Below are 17,542 nucleotides of genomic sequence, written 5' to 3'. Positions count from 1 at the left end.
ATATAACTATGTTTTTTTAAGGATTTAAAATCACCAATCCCAGTGGGAGTTGGCTGGTTTTTACTGCTGACATCGGAATGTCGACGAGTTGGAACAGTAGGACATACGTCAAAGTCACCGTTTCAGGAAAATACAAGGGAAAGATTTGCAGCACCTCTCTATGTGGCAACAACAATGGTCGTCGAGATGATGACAATCAATACAGCAGAAAATGTGCGTCATCATCTCAACCATGTATCATTGCTTCCCAGAAGAAAGCTGTAATAGATAAATGTCACTTGATGAGCGATGCTTCATCTCCATTCCACAAAGCGTGCAACCGTTATGTTGATCCAGCCGCCTTGATCAGTAATTGTAAATATGACGCATGTCGCTGCACAGATCCAATGAAATGTGTTTGTAACGCTTTTGCTGCTTACAGTAAACTTTGTGTTGAATATGGTGGTGTTATTGACTGGAGATTTAATGGAACTTATTTATATCCAAAACTCAAAGAATGTGGTTAGAATAAATTTGTAAACTAGCATTCGCTTTTTTTAACACTTTGACACAGAATAGTTGTTCGTACATAAATAAATTTATCCTTGAAAGTTCATTATCTGTTATGTAGAAAAAACATGCAGTAACAAAGGAGAAATTTTCACAGAATGCGGATCTGCTTGTGCAAAAACATGTCGTGATATATCACGTGGTTTAAAATGCAGTGAAAGATGCATTCCTGGATGCCAGTGTCCAAAAGGATCTTACTTGGACGAGAAGAATCATTGCGTTCCTATGAAGGAATGCCCATGTTTCTTTGAAGGAAATTATTACAAGGCGGGTGAAAGTGTGAAAGTTGGACGTTGTAAAACCTGGTCAGTATTTCTTCAAGCATAATTATACCAATAATTTTTATCTTCACTATAGTTTTTTTGTGTTTTTTCTTTAGTACGTGTAATACGGGAGCTATGGCTTGTGTGGAAGACCGAAATTGCTCCTCCAAAAGTGAGAATAACATTGCGTTTTAAGGCTTGAAAGATGTCGAAATAAGACAAGTGAAATGCGGTGATTAGTCACCAGCAAAATGTTGCCAATTGAATTTTATATTAAAAATTTATGAACTTGAATTTTGTCAAACAAAAACCTTTTAACAATCAGCTGTAGAACATTCACTTTTAGCTACACAAGAAGATTTTAACGTTTGCTTACCATATATAAACTCTTTCGTTATTTAATTCTTCAAACACAAACTTATTCTAACAAACGCTTACTATACTATATATGTTTATAGGTCCTTGTGAATCGTTCCCATGCAAAAATGATGGTGGTTGTCTTGAAGAAGGAGATACATTCTCTTGTATTTGTATCAATGGGTATCATGGCAAAACTTGTGAAGGTTTGTTATGTTACACTTATAATTAAGCAACTTCACAAGTCAAATAACAATTCTTTTATTGTTACTACTTCAAGTTTTATATAAAATGCAAACATGAGATAACTGAATTGCGAAAGCGATTAAATTAAATATTTTCTACTAGATAACGTTATTTATTTGCTTACGGGCGTGGTTTTTGTCAAAAGCCTGTTTTAAGGTTAACCTATATGTTTTAATGAAAAATCTCCGCACGCTCCTCCCGTCAGTCCTTGCACTTTATTAGGCATACATATTTTGTATGTAATTAGAAAGTTGTCGATTTTCATTGTTTGGTTTTATCTTCTTTTAGCTTCTTACCGCCATCAAAATATCAGCTTTTTATATTGTGGTTCTCCTAACTAAAAAGAAATATAAAATAGGTTTACCACATTAAAGTGGATATCTCCGAAACTACTGCGGTTTAAAATACAAATAGTAGTTGTCACATTAAATTGGGTATGCTCACAGATTTTAAAAAATATTTGTAAATTTTGGTCACCAAACAACTTTAACAAAACTCTTTGTCATTGTTATTTAAAATTTATATTTCATAGTTAGTTTTGTGCCATCATATTTAATTATATGCGTTAAATATCAAGAAAAAATATCATTTACAGTAATCCTATAATCTTTCTGTCCATAGAGTTACCACCAACACCATGTGACTCTCGTCCTTGTAAAAACAACGGTATCTGTTCAATTAATGGAGATACATTTTCGTGTGAATGTGCTGTTGGTTTTGAAGGCAACACTTGTGAAGGTTTGTAAAGCTTAAGTTTTCCTTAAAGTAATTTGTGAAAAATACAGTTTCATATCAATGTATAAGAGTTGAATATGGATGATAAAATGTTTTAAAATCATTCAAATATCAAATAGAACTTGGTTCTCACACACCGTGACTGGCATAATGTACCTGTCTAAAACGCAAATAAAATTACCGCATAAACATAAGCTACATATGATATTAGCAATAATAACACAAGCAAAAACGTTTAAAACTATTTTCATCACAAAAAATTGTGACTAATAATTTTTTAATTTTAGTTACGAATGCATGTGCAAAAGGACCTTGTAAGAATGAAGGTGTTTGTACAATTGTTGGATCTTCTTATAAATGTGAATGTAAATATGGTTTCACTGGAAAGAATTGCGAGGGTAAGTCTACTCATACATTTTCTTAATTGAATTGCAATCAACATGCATTTAAATCAGGAGAGATGCAGAAATTTTTATAGAAAATAAATCTCGCAAAGTTGATACTGCCAGACTTCAAATGACGCCAGATTACCTAAAACTTGACATTATTCATAATTTAAGTTTTTTATATCAATGACACAAATAGACGTGTCTTTTCTATAGCAGCTTTCATTAGCATTTTGCACAGGTTATTGATGAATATGATCAAAATTTTTGAAGTACTAGGTACTATTATAGAAAACATTCTTAATCATTTTTAGCAAAGTGTAATACAAGAGTAACATTCTATTTAAAGCAGCTAGAACAGATTATGAAGATATACCATTTATTGTCAGTATGCAGATCAAGTTTACATACAATTAAAATATATTTTTGATATAGTTGGAGTTTGTGATCATAGTCCTTGTAAGAATGGTGGTTCGTGTGTTGTTGATGGTAGTTCATACAAATGTACATGCCCTCCAGACTTTATTGGTATTCACTGTGAAACAAGTAAATGAAAATCTTACATTCATTGTAACACTACGTATCTAGAAATAATGCGTGATCCCATATCAGGATTATACATAATGCAGTAAAACATTCACTGATAAGAAACTTTTTGCTGAATAAGCTTTCGGTTTTCTGTTTACAGCATTCTGCATGTTAGCCTCCGTCAAAGGATGTAGACAGACAGCCGAAATTTTGTTCAATAAAACATTCTATATCAGGGAACGTTTGACTGCAATACGTAAATAACACACATATATGGCTTAAAATAATAAACCTGTAGTTTTATACTATAGTATCATGTCTTACCAAAAACTAGTACATTTGACTGGTTTCACCTTTATACAAATACAATATCGCGTCTAAATATTATAAAGTTGGTATTTTTCAACAAAAGTCAATTTATGTAACGATATCTCTAGCAAATGGATTTACGTACTCTAACAGAAAAAATTATGTTTTAAAATTATCTTACAAATAGTATTTTGGGTTTTATTTTAGAAGTTCCAAATCCTTGTGAGCCAAATCCATGTAAAATGGTGGACAATGCAACATTTTGGGTAACAGCTACACATGTAAATGCAAACCTGCTTTTGGCGGAAACAACTGCGAATATTCACAATGTAAGTATAAACACCAGAAATTTCATTCCCAGCTACCTAATTACTAAAACAACCAGTGATTTCTAATTCAATTTTGTTTGTTAAAATTTAATTCAAAAAATTTAATCTCAAGACATGCTTAAATAATCTTCGTTCTGCATGCTTTCATGTTGTTCATTATTAATAATACTTAACTGGCATGATGGAGAAGACCAAGTGCATGGCAAAGAGTGTGTGATGTAACTTGCAGAAAACATTGAACATTATTTTCGTTTAAAAGTCACATATCAACTTAAAAATAATGATCAGTCCGTCATTTAAATGACTTTTCTAAACATGTTGCTGCAGCAAACATAGACTCTGCAGTTTTTCATGAAAATTCCGCTTTCCTTGAAAAGGCAAAAAATGAAAAATCTGTCCTTTAAACGATTATAGAAAGTCAAGAAACATTTCATATTGCAAACTTTAACATCGCACTCAGCGTTTTCCACCATGCAAAAGTATTTAACTATACAGAAATTGAATATAGTTCCTGTTTCATGTTGCATTCTTTATAATTTCTGTAGCAACATGCATTGCATCTGGGGATCCGCATTACACCTCATTTGATGGCAAAAGATTTAACTTCATGGGAGATTGTGAATACGACTTTGCTAAAGATTGCAGCGAAAACAAACTTTTACAGTCCGCACTAAAATACGTTGTGGGAGGCGTGTCACTTGTACAGCGGCTGTTAAGATCTATATAGCTGGTTACTTCATTCAGTTCACACGTCAGAGACGTTCCGCAGTTGTAAACGGAGTTAGGCTTTCACAATTTCCAATAGTTCGTCCTGGTATGTGTTTCTAGGTTATTTTTCTTGACATCTTTTACATTAATCTTTATAATATAAAGGAAAGTTATTAAAGAGCTTAAAAATTATGACAGTAGGTAAACCCCTATTGTCACCTCATTTTTAGTAGAACAAAGAGATCTTTTTGCTTTTAGTATATAACTATGTTTTTTTAAGGATTTAAAATCACCAATCCCAGTGGGAGTTGGCTGGTTTTTACTGCTGACATCGGAATGTCGACGAGTTGGAACAGTAGGACATACGTCAAAGTCACCGTTTCAGGAAAATACAAGGGAAAGATTTGCAGCACATCTCTATGTGGCAACAACAATGGTCGTCGAGATGATGACAATCAATACAGCAGAAAATGTGCGTCATCATCTCAACCATGTATCATTGCTTCCCAGAAGAAAGCTGTAATAGATAAATGTCACTTGATGAGCGATGCTTCATCTCCATTCCACAAAGCGTGCAACCGTTATGTTGATCCAGCCGCCTTGATCAGTAATTGTAAATATGACGCATGTCGCTGCACAGATCCAATGAAATGTGTTTGTAACGCTTTTGCTGCTTACAGTAAACTTTGTGTTGAATATGGTGGTGTTATTGACTGGAGATTTAATGGAACTTATTTATATCCAAAACTCAAAGAATGTGGTAAAAATAAATTTGTAAACTAGCATTCGCTTTTTTTAACACTTTGACACAGAATAGTTGTTCGTTCATAAATAAATTTATCCTTGAAAGTTCATTATCTGTTATGTAGAAAAAACATGCAGTAACAAAGGAGAAATTTTCACAGAATGCGGATCTGCTTGTGCAAAAACATGTCGTGATATATCACGTGGTTTAAAATGCAGTGAAAGATGCATTCCTGGATGCCAGTGTCCAAAAGGATCTTACTTGGACGAGAAGAATCATTGCGTTCCTATGAAGGAATGCCCATGTTTCTTTGAAGGAAATTATTACAAGGCGGGTGAAAGTGTGAAAGTTGGACGTTGTAAAACCTGGTCAGTATTTCTTCAAGCATAATTATACCAATAATTTTTATCTTCACTATAGTTTTTTTGTGTTTTTTCTTTAGTACGTGTAATACGGGAGCTATGGCTTGTGTGGAAGACCGAAATTGCTCCTCCAAAAGTGAGAATAACATTGCGTTTTTAAGGCTTGAAAGATGTCGAAATAAGACAAGTGAAATGCGGTGATTAGTCACCAGCAAAATGTTGCCAATTGAATTTTATATTAAAATTTATGAACTTGAGTTTTGTCAAACAAAAACCTTTTAACAATCAGCTGTAGAACATTCACTTTTAGCTACACAAGAAGATTTTAACGTTTGTTTACCATATATAAACTCTTTCGTTATTTAATTCTTCAAACACAAACTTATTCTAACAAACGCTTACTATACTAAATATGTTTATAGGTCCTTGTGAATCGTTCCCATGCAAAAATGATGGTGGTTGTCTTGAGGAAGGAGATACATTCTCTTGTATTTGTATCAATGGATATCATGGCAAAACTTGTGAAGGTTTGTTATGTTACACTTATAATTAAGGAACTGCACAAGTCAAATAACAATTCTTTTTATTGTTACTACTTCAAGTTTTATATAAAATGCAAACATGAGATAACTGAATTGCGAAAGCGATTAAATTAAATATTTTCTACTAGATAACGTTATTTATTTGCTTACGGGCGTGGTTTTTGTCAAAAGCCTGTTTTAAGGTTAACCTATATGTTTTAATGAAAAATCTCCGCACCTCCCGTCAGTCCTTGCACTTTATTAGGCATACATATTTTGTATGTAATTAGAAAGTTGTCGATTTTCATTGTTTGGTTTTATCTTCTTTTAGCTTCTTACCGCCATCAAAATATCAGCTTTTTATATTGTGGTTCTCCTAACTAAAAAGAAATATAAAATAGGTTTACCACATTAAAGTGGATATCTCCGAAACTACTGCGGTTTAAAATACAAATAGTAGTTGTCACATTAAATTGGGTATGCTCACAGATTTTAAAAAAAATATTTGTAAATTTTGGTCACCAAACAACTTTAACAAAACTCTTTGTCATTGTTATTTAAAATTTATATTTCATAGTTAGTTTTGTGCCATCATATTTAATTATATGCGTTAAATATCAAGAAAAAATATCATTTACAGTAATCCTATAATCTTTCTGTCCATAGAGTTACCACCAACACCATGTGACTCTCGTCCTTGTAAAAACAACGGTATCTGTTCAATTAATGGAGATACATTTTCGTGTGAATGTGCTGTTGGTTTTGAAGGCAACACTTGTGAAGGTTTGTAAAGCTTAAGTTTTCCTTAAAGTAATTTGTGAAAAATACAGTTTTATATCAATGTATAAGAGTTGAATATGGATGATAAAATGTTTTAAAATCATTCAAATATCAAATAGAACTTGGTTCTCACACACCGTGACTGGCATAATGTACCTGTCTAAAACGCAAATAAAATTACCGCATAAACATAAGCTACATATGATATTAGCAATAATAACACAAGCAAAAACGTTTAAAACTATTTTCATCACAAAAATTGTGACTAATAATTTTTAATTTTAGTTACGAATGCATGTGCAAAAGGACCTTGTAAGAATGAAGGTGTTTGTACAATTGTTGGATCTTCTTATAAATGTGAATGTAAATATGGTTTCACTGGAAAGAATTGCGAGGGTAAGTCTACTCATACATTTTCTTAATTGAATTGCAATCAACATGCATTTAAATCAGGAGAGATGCAGAAATTTTATAGAAAATAAATCTCGCAAAGTTGATACTGCCAGACTTCAAATGACGCCAGATTACCTAAAACTTGACATTATTCATAATTTAAGTTTTTTATATCAATGACACAAATAGACGTGTCTTTTCTATAGCAGCTTTCATTAGCATTTTGCACAGGTTATTGATGAATATGATCAAAATTTTTGAAGTACTAGGTACTATTATAGAAAACATTCTTAATCATTTTAGCAAAGTGTAATACAAGAGTAACATTCTATTTAAAGCAGCTAGAACAGATTATGAAGATATACCATTTATTGTCAGTATGCAGATCAAGTTTACATACAATTAAAATATATTTTTGATATAGTTGGAGTTTGTGATCATAGTCCTTGTAAGAATGGTGGTTCGTGTGTTGTTGATGGTAGTTCATACAAATGTACATGCCCTCCAGACTTTATTGGTATTCACTGTGAAACAAGTAAATGAAAATCTTACATTCATTGTAACACTACGTATCTAGAAATAATGCGTGATCCCATATCAGGATTATACATAATGCAGTAAAACATTCACTGATAAGAAACTTTTTGCTGAATAAGCTTTCGGTTTTCTGTTTACAGCATTCTGCATGTTAGCCTCCGTCAAAGGATGTAGACAGACAGCCGAAATTTTGTTCAATAAAACATTCTATATCAGGGAACGTTTGACTGCAATACGTAAATAACACACATATATGGCTTAAAATAATAAACCTGTAGTTTTATACTATAGTATCATGTCTTACCAAAAACTAGTACATTTGACTGGTTTCACCTTTATACAAATACAATATCGCGTCTAAATATTATAAAGTTGGTATTTTTCAACAAAAGTCAATTTATGTAACGATATCTCTAGCAAATGGATTTACGTACTCTAACAGAAAAAATTATGTTTTAAAAATTATCTTACAAATAGTATTTTGGGTTTTATTTTAGAAGTTCCAAATCCTTGTGAGCCAAATCCATGTAAAATGGTGGACAATGCAACATTTTGGGTAACAGCTACACATGTAAATGCAAACCTGCTTTTGGCGGAAACAACTGCGAATATTCACAATGTAAGTATAAACACCAGAAATTTCATTCTCAGCTACGTAATTACAAAACAACCAGTGATTTCTAATTCAATTTTGTTTGTTAAAATTTAATTCAAAAAATTTAATCTCAAGACATGCTTAAATAATCTTCGTTCTGCATGCTTTCATGTTGTTCATTATTAATAATACTTAACTGGCATGATGGAGAAGACCAAGTGCAGGGCAAAGAGTGTGTGATGTAACTTGCAGAAAACATTGAACATTATTTTCGTTTAAAAGTCACATATCAACTTAAAAATAATGATCAGTCCGTCATTTAAATGACTTTTCTAAACATGTTAATGCAGCAAACATAGACTCTGCAGTTTTTCATGAAAATTCCGCTTTCCTCAAAAAAGGTAAAAAAAGAAAAATCTGTCCTTTGAACGATTATAGAAAGTCAAGAAACATTTCATATTGCAAACTTTAACATCGCACTCAGCGTTTTCCACCATGCAAAAATATTTAATTGTATAAATATTGAATATAGTTCCTGTTTCATGTTGCATTCTTTATAATTTCTGTAGCAACATGCATTGCATCTGGGGATCCTCATTACACCTCATTTGATGGCAAAAGATTTAACTTCATGGGAGATTGTGAATACGACTTTGCTAAAGATTGCAGCGAAAACAAACTTTTTACAGTCCGCACTAAAAATACGCGTTGTGGGAGGCGTGTCACTTGTACAGCGGCTGTTAAGATCTATATAGCTGGTTACTTCATTCAGTTCACACGTCAAAGACGTTCCGCAGTTGTAAACGGAGTTAGGCTTTCACAATTTCCAATAGTTCGTCCTGGTATGTGTTTCTAGGTTATTTTTCTTGACATCTTTTAAATTAATCTTTATAATAAAAAGGAAAGTTATTAAAGAGCTTAAAAATTATGACAGTAGGTAAACCCCTATTGTCACCTCATTTTTCGTAGAACAAAGAGATCTTTTTGCTTTTAGTATATAACTATGTTTTTTTTAAGGATTTAAAATCACCAATCCCAGTGGGAGTTGGCTGGTTTTTACTGCTGACATCGGAATGTCGACGAGTTGGAACAGTAGGACATACGTCAAAGTCACCGTTTCAGGAAAATACAAGGGAAAGATTTGCAGCACATCTCTATGTGGCAACAACAATGGTCGTCGAGATGATGACAATCAATACAGCAGAAAATGTGCGTCATCATCTCAACCATGTATCATTGCTTCCCAGAAGAAAGCTGTAATAGATAAATGTCACTTGATGAGCGATGCTTCATCTCCATTCCACAAAGCGTGCAACCGTTATGTTGATCCAGCCGCCTTGATCAGTAATTGTAAATATGACGCATGTCGCTGCACAGATCCAATGAAATGTGTTTGTAACGCTTTTGCTGCTTACAGTAAACTTTGTGTTGAATATGGTGGTGTTATTGACTGGAGATTTAATGGAACTTATTTATATCCAAAACTCAAAGAATGTGGTAAAAATAAATTTGTAAACTAGCATTCGCTTTTTTTAACACTTTGACACAGAATAGTTGTTCGTACATAAATAAATTTATCCTTGAAAGTTCATTATCTGTTATGTAGAAAAAACATGCAGTAACAAAGGAGAAATTTTCACAGAATGCGGATCTGCTTGTGCAAAAACATGTCGTGATATATCACGTGGTTTAAAATGCACTGAAAGATGCATTCCTGGATGCCAGTGTCCAAAAGGATCTTACTTGGACGAGAAGAATCATTGCGTTCCTATGAAGGAATGCCCATGTTTCTTTGAAGGAAATTATTACAAGGCGGGTGAAAGTGTCAAAGTTGGACGTTGTAAAACCTGGTCGGTATTTCTTCAAGCATAATTATACCAATAATTTTTATCTTCACTATAGTTTTTTTGTGTTTTTTCTTTAGTACGTGTAATACGGGAGCTATGGCGTGTGTGGAAGACCGAAATTGCTCCTCCAAAAGTGAGAATAACATTGCGTTTTTAAGGCTTGAAAGATGTCGAAATAAGACAAGTGAAATGCGGTGATTAGTCACCCGCAAAATGTTGCCAATTGAATTTTATATTAAAAACTTATGAACATTAGTTTTGTCAAACAAAAAACCTTTTAACAATTAGATGTAAAACATTCTCTTCTTAGCTACACAAGAAGATTTTAAAGTTTGTTTAACATATATAAACTCTTTCGTTATTTAATTCTTCAAACACAAACCTATTCTAACAAACGCTTAGTATACTAAATATGTTTATAGGTCCTTGTGAATCGTTCCCATGCAAAAATGATGGTGGTTGTCTCGAGGAAGGAGATACCTTCTCTTGTATTTGTATCAATGGATATCATGGCAAAACTTGTGAAGGTTTGTTATGTTACACTTATAATTAAGGAACTGCACAAGTCAAATAACAATTCTTTTTATTGTTACTACTTCAAGTTTTATATAAAATGCAAACATGAGATATCTGAATTGCGAAAGCGATTAAATTAAATATTTTCTACTAGATAACGTTATTTATTTGCTTACGGGCGTGGTTTTTGTCAAAAGCCTGTTTTCAGGTTAACCTATATGTTTTAATGAAAAATCTCCGCACGCTCCCCCCGTCACTCCTTGCACTTTATTAGGCATACATATTTTGTATGTAATGAGAAAGTTGTCGATTTTCTTTGTTTGGTTTTACCTTCTTTTAGCTTCTTACCGCCATCAAAATATCAGCTTTTTATATTGTGGTTCTCCCTAACTAAAAAAGAAATATAAAATAGGTTTACCACATTAAAGTGGATATCTCCGAAACTACTGCGGTTTAAAATACAAATAGTAGTTGTCACATTAAACTGGGTATGCTCACAGATTTTAAAAAAAATATTTGTAAATTTTGGTCACCAAACAACTTTAACAAAACTCTTTGTCATTGTTATTTAAAATTCATATTTGATAGTTAGTCTTTGTGCCATCATATTTAATTATATGCGTTAAATATCAAGAAAAAATATCATTTACAGTAATCCTATAATCTTTCTGTCCATAGAGTTACCACCAACACCATGTGACTCTCGTCCTTGTAAAAACAACGGTATCTGTTCAATTAATGGAGATACATTTTCGTGTGAATGTGCTATTGGTTTTGAAGGCAACACTTGTGAAGGTTTGTAAAGCTTAAGTTTTCCTTAAAGTAATTTGTGAAAAATACAGTTTTATATCGATGTATAAGAGTTGAATATGGGTGATAAAATGTTTTAAAATTATTCAAATATCAAATAGAACTTGGTTCTCACACACCGTGACTGGCATAATGTACTTGTCTAAAACGCAAATAAAATTACCGCATAAACATAAGCTACATATGATATTACCAACAATAACACAAACAAAAACGTTTAAAACTATTTTCATCACAAAAAATTGTGACTAATAATTTTTTAATTTTAGTTACGAATGCATGTGCAAAAGGACCTTGTAAGAATGAAGGTGTTTGTACAATTGTTGGATCTTCTTATAAATGTGAATGTAAATATGGTTTCACTGGAAAGAATTGCGAGGGTAAGTCTACTCATACATTTTCTTAATTGAATTGCAATCAACATGCATTTAAATCAGGAGAGATGCAGAAATTTTTATAGAAAATAAATCTCGCAAAGTTGATACTGCCAGACTTCGAATGACGCCAGATTACCTAAAACTTGACACTATTCATAATTTAAGTTTTTTATAACAATGACACAAATCGACGTGTCTTTTCTATAGCAGCTTTCATTAGCATTTTGCACAGGTTATTGATGAATATGATCAAAATTTTTGAAGTACTAGGTACTATTATAGAAAACATTCTTAATCATTTTTAGCAAAGTGTAATACAAGAGTAACATTCTATTTAAAGCAGCTAGAACAGATTATGAAGATATACCATTTATTGTCAGTATGCAGATCAAGTTTACATACAATTAAAATATATTTTTGATATAGTTGGAGTTTGTGATCATAGTCCTTGTAAGAATGGTGGTTCGTGTGTTGTTGATGGTAGTTCATACAAATGTACATGCCCTCCAGACTTTATTGGTATTCACTGTGAAACAAGTAAATGAAAATCTTACATTCATTGTAACACTACGTATCTAGAAATAATGCGTGATCCCATATCAGGATTATACATAATGCAGTAAAACATTCACTGATAAGAAACTTTTTTCTGAATAAGCTTTCGGTTTTCTGTTTACAGCATTCTGCATGTTAGCCTCGTCAAAGGATGTAGACAGACAGCCGAAAGTTTGTTCAATAAAACATTCTATATCAGGGAACGTTTGACTGCAATACGTAAATAACACACATATATGGCTTAAAATAATAAACCTGTAGTTTTATACTATAGTATCATGTCTTACCAAAAACTAGTACATTTGACTGGTTTCACCTTTATACAAATACAATATCGCGTCTAAATATTATAAAGTTGGTATTTTTCAACAAAAGTCAATTTATGTAACGATATCTCTAGCAAATGGATTTACGTACTCTAACAGAAAAGATTATGTTTTAAAAATTATCTTACAAATAGTATTTTGGGTTTTATTTTAGAAGTTCCAAATCCTTGTGAGCCAAATCCATGTAAAAATGGTGGACAATGCAACATTTTGGGTAACAGCTACACATGTAAATGCAAACCTGCTTTTGGCGGAAACAACTGCGAATATTCACAATGTAAGTATAAACAGCAGAAATTTCATTTCCAGCTACGTAATTACTAAAACAACCAGTGATTTCTAATTCAATTTTGTTTGTTAAAATTTAATTCAAAAAATTTAATCTCAAGACATGCTTAAATAATCTTCGTTCTGCATGCTTTCATGTTGTTCATTATGAATAATACTTAACTGGCATGATGGAGAAGACGAAGTGCAGGGCAAAGAGTGTGTAATGTAACTTGCAGAAAACATTGAACATTATTTTCGTTTAAAAGTCACATATCAACTTAAAAATAATGATCAGTCCGTCGTTTAAATGACTTTTCTGAACATGTTGCTGCAGCAAACATAGACTCTGCAGCTTTTTATGAAAATTCCGCTTTCCTCGAAAAGGTAAAAAAAGAAAAATCTGTCCCTGGAACGATTATAGAAAGTCAAGAAACATTTCATATTGCAAACTTTAACATCGCACTCAGCGTTTTCCACCATGCCAAAGTATTTAACTATATAGAAATTGAATATAGTTCATGTTTCATGTTGCATTTCTTATAATTTCTGTAGCAACATGCATTGCATCTGGCGATCCTCATTACACCTCATTTGATGGCAAAAGATTTAACTTCATGGGAGATTGTGAATACGACTTTGCTAAAGATTGCAGCGAAAACAAACTTTTTACAGTCCGCACTAAAAATACGCGTTGTGGGAGGCGTGTCACTTGTACAGCGGCTGTTAAGATCTATATAGCTGGTTACTTCATTCAGTTCACACGTCAGAGACGTTCCGCAGTTGTAAACGGAGTTAGGCTTTCACAATTTCCAATAGTTCGTCCCGGTATGTGTTTCTAGGTTATTTTTTCTTGACATTTCATTTTTTAGAGATCAGTAAACAAAGAGATCTTTTTGCTTTTAGTATAAAACTATGTTTTTTTTAAGGATTTAAAATCACTAATCCCAGTGGGAGTTGGCTGGTTTTTACTGCTGACATCGAAATGTCGACGAGTTGGAACAGTAGGACATACGTCAAAGTCACCGTTTCAGGAAAATACAAGGGAAAGATTTGCAGCACATCTCTATGTGGCAACAACAATGGTCGTCGAGATGATGACAATCAATACAGCAGAAAATGTGCGTCATCATCTCAACCATGTATCATTGCTTCCCAGAAGAAAGCTGTAATAGATAAATGTCACTTGATGAGCGATGCTTCATCTCCATTCCACAAAGCGTGCAACCGTTATGTTGATCCAGCCGCCTTGATCAGTAATTGTAAATATGACGCATGTCGCTGCACAGATCCAATGAAATGTGTTTGTAACGCTTTTGCTGCTTACAGTAAACTTTGTGTTGAATATGGCGGTGTAATTGACTGGAGATTTAATGGAACTTATTTATATCCAAAACTCAAAGAATGTGGTAAGAATAAATTTGTAAACTAGCATTCATTTTTTTTAACACTTTGACACAGAATAGTTGTTCGTACATAAATAAATTTATCCTTGAAAGTTCATTATCTGTTATGTAGAAAAAACATGCAGTAACAAAGGAGAAATTTTCACAGAATGCGGATCTGCTTGTGCAAAAACATGTCGTGATATATCACGTGGTTTAAAATGCAATGAAAGATGCATTCCTGGATGCCAGTGTCCAAAAGGATCTTACTTGGACGAGAAGAATCATTGTGTTCCTATGAAGGAATGTCCATGTTTCTTTGAAGGAAATTATTACAAGGCGGGTGAAAGTGTCAAAGTTGGACGTTGTAAAACCTGGTCGGTATTTCTTCAAGCATAATTATACCAATAATTTTTATCTTCACTATATTTTTTTTGTGTTTTTTCTTCAGTACGTGTAATACGGGAGCTATGGCTTGTGTGGAAGACCGAAATTGCTCCTCCAAAAGTGAGAATAACATTGCGTTTTTAAGGCTTGAAAGATGTCGAAATAAGACAAGTGAAATGCAGTGATTAGTCACCCGCAAAATGTTGCCAATTATATTTTATATTAAAAATTTATGAACATGAGTTTTGTCAAACAAAAAGCTTTTAACAATTAGCTGTAAAACATTTACTTCTTAGCTACACATGAAGATTTTAACGTTTGTTTACCATATATAAACTCTTTCGTTATTTAATTCTTCAAACACAAACCTATTCTAACAAACGCTTAGTATACTAAATATGTTTATAGGTCCTTGTGAATCGTTCCCATGCAAAAATGATGGTGGTTGTCTCGAGGAAGGAGATACATTCTCTTGTATTTGTATCAATGGATATCATGGCAAAACTTGTGAAGGTTTGTTATGTTACACTTATAATTAAGGAACTGCACAAGTCAAATATCAATTCTTTTTATTGTTACTACTTCAAGTTTTATACAAAATGCAAACATGAGATAACTGAATTGCGAAAAGCGATTAAATTAAATATTTTCTACTAGATAACGTTATTTATTTGCTTACGGGCGTGGTTTTTGTCAAAAGCCCGTTTGATGGTTAACCTATATGTTTTAATGAAAAATCTCCTCACGCTCCCCGTCAGTCCTTGCACTTTATTAGGCTTCCTCGCACAATCTATACGTAGTACATTGAAGAAGAAGAAGTTAAGAAAATGTTGGCCCTATGTTTCACTCACTGATCTGGCTATAATATGATTTTACGCAAATAATTAATTTGCTTTTACTCAAATAATTCGCTGGCTATTTACACTTAAAACTAAGCAGTGAAATATCGGACGTCATAAGAAATGGCAGAAAAATGAGTTGGACTCATCTATACAAGAGTATTAGATGCCATTTTTATATTTAAAAAAGCAGATATGTTTGCAACATTTTTCCAACACTAAAACTCTTAGTGTTTTTGCTCAAATTTAGACCTCATTAATTTACACATCAGTAAGGCTTTTTAAGACTGCCATTTTGACTGTCATTGTGTAACAGAAACATTATATTTTGTATGTAATGAGAAAGTTGTCGATTTTCTTTGTTTGGTTTTACCTTCTTTAGCTTCTTACCGCCATCAAAATATCAGCTTTTTATATTGTGGTTCTCCCTAACTAAAAAAGAAATATAAAATAGGTTTACCACATTAAAGTGGATATCTCCGAAACTACTGCGGTTTAAAATACAAATAGTAGTTGCCACATTAAATTGGGTATGCTCACAGATTTTAAAAAAAATATTTGTAAATTTTGGTCACCAAACAACTTTAACAAAACTCTTTGTCATTGTTATTTAAAATTTATATTTGATAGTTAGTTTTTGTGCCATCATATTTAATTATATGCGTTAAATATCAAGAAAAAATATCATTTACAGTAATCCTATAATCTTTCTGTCCATAGAGTTACCACCAACACCATGTGACTCTCGTCCTTGTAAAAAACAACGGTATCTGTTCAATTAATGGAGATACATTTTCGTGTGAATGTGCTGTTGGTTTTGAAGGCAACACTTGTGAAGGTTTGTAAAGCTTAAGTTTTCCTTAAAGTAATTTGTGAAAAATACAGTTTTATATCAATGTATAAGAGTTGAATATGGATGATAAAATGTTTTAAAATCATTCAAATATCAAATAGAACTTGGTTCTCACACACCGTGACTGGCATAATGTACCTGTCTAAAACGCAAATAAAATTACCGCATAAACATAAGCTACATATGATATTAGCAATAATAACACAAGCAAAAACGTTTAAAACTATTTTCATCACAAAAAGTTGTGACTAATAATTTTTTAATTTTAGTTACGAATGCATGTGCAAAAGGACCTTGTAAGAATGAAGGTGTTTGTACAATTGTTGGATCTTCTTATAAATGTGAATGTAAATATGGTTTCACTGGAAAGAATTGCGAGGGTAAGTCTACTCATACATTTTCTTAATTGAATTGCAATCAACATGCATTTAAATCAGGAGAGATGCAGAAATTTTATAGAAAATAAATCTCGCAAAGTTGATACTGCCAGACTTCAAATGACGCCAGATTACCTAAAACTTGACAATATTCATAATTTAAGTTTTTTATATCAATGACACAAATAGACGTGTTTTTTCTATAGCAGCTTTCATTAGCATTTTGCACAGGTTATTGATGAATATGATCAAAATTTTGAAGTACTAGGTACTATTATAGAAAACATTCTTAATCATTTTTAGCAAAGTGTAATACAAGAGTAATATTCTATTTAAAGCAGCTAGAACAGATTATGAAGATATACCATTTATTGTCAGTATGCAGATCAAGTTTACATACAATTAAAATATATTTTTGATATAGTTGGAGTTTGTGATCATAGTCCTTGTAAGAATGGTGGTTCGTGTGTTGTTGATGGTAGTTCATACAAATGTACATGCCCTCCAGACTTTATTGGTATTCACTGTGAAACAAGTAAATGAAAATCTTACATTCATTGTAACACTACGTATCTAGAAATAATGCGTGATCCCATATCAGGATTATACATAATGCAGTAAAACATTCACTGATAAGAAACTTTTTGCTGAATAAGCTTT

At 32.4% G+C, this 17,542-nt stretch overlaps 1 protein-coding gene across 1 annotated transcript; it reads left to right on the top strand.

Annotated features, from left to right (window-relative positions):
- The first annotated feature begins 77 nt into the window (after positions 1-77).
- LOC124457209 (IgGFc-binding protein-like) lies at positions 78-16,885 on the top strand. Its single transcript, XM_047007490.1, has 33 exons — positions 78-501; positions 611-854; positions 929-984; positions 1,271-1,375; positions 2,037-2,153; positions 2,438-2,548; positions 2,972-3,082; positions 4,248-4,319; positions 4,367-4,516; positions 4,691-5,170; positions 5,280-5,523; positions 5,598-5,653; positions 5,940-6,044; positions 6,705-6,821; positions 7,104-7,214; positions 7,636-7,746; positions 8,246-8,371; positions 8,913-9,185; positions 9,361-9,840; positions 9,950-10,193; positions 10,268-10,323; positions 10,613-10,717; positions 11,385-11,501; positions 11,786-11,896; positions 12,320-12,430; positions 12,929-13,051; positions 13,597-13,869; positions 13,971-14,450; positions 14,560-14,803; positions 14,878-14,933; positions 15,222-15,326; positions 16,373-16,490; positions 16,775-16,885. The coding sequence occupies exons 1-32, from the start codon at positions 78-80 to the stop codon at positions 16,432-16,434; spliced, it is 5,580 nt and encodes a 1,859-aa protein (XP_046863446.1). The 3' UTR covers positions 16,435-16,490; positions 16,775-16,885.
- The last annotated feature ends 657 nt before the right edge of the window (positions 16,886-17,542 follow it).

This window comes from Xenia sp. Carnegie-2017, unplaced genomic scaffold, assembly GCF_021976095.1.
Source record: "Xenia sp. Carnegie-2017 unplaced genomic scaffold, XeniaSp_v1 HiC_scaffold_6, whole genome shotgun sequence".
Lineage (NCBI taxonomy): Eukaryota > Metazoa > Cnidaria > Anthozoa > Malacalcyonacea > Xeniidae > Xenia > Xenia sp. Carnegie-2017.
Note: the sequence above shows the minus strand (reverse complement) of the source record. Positions and strands in the feature narration are given on the sequence as shown.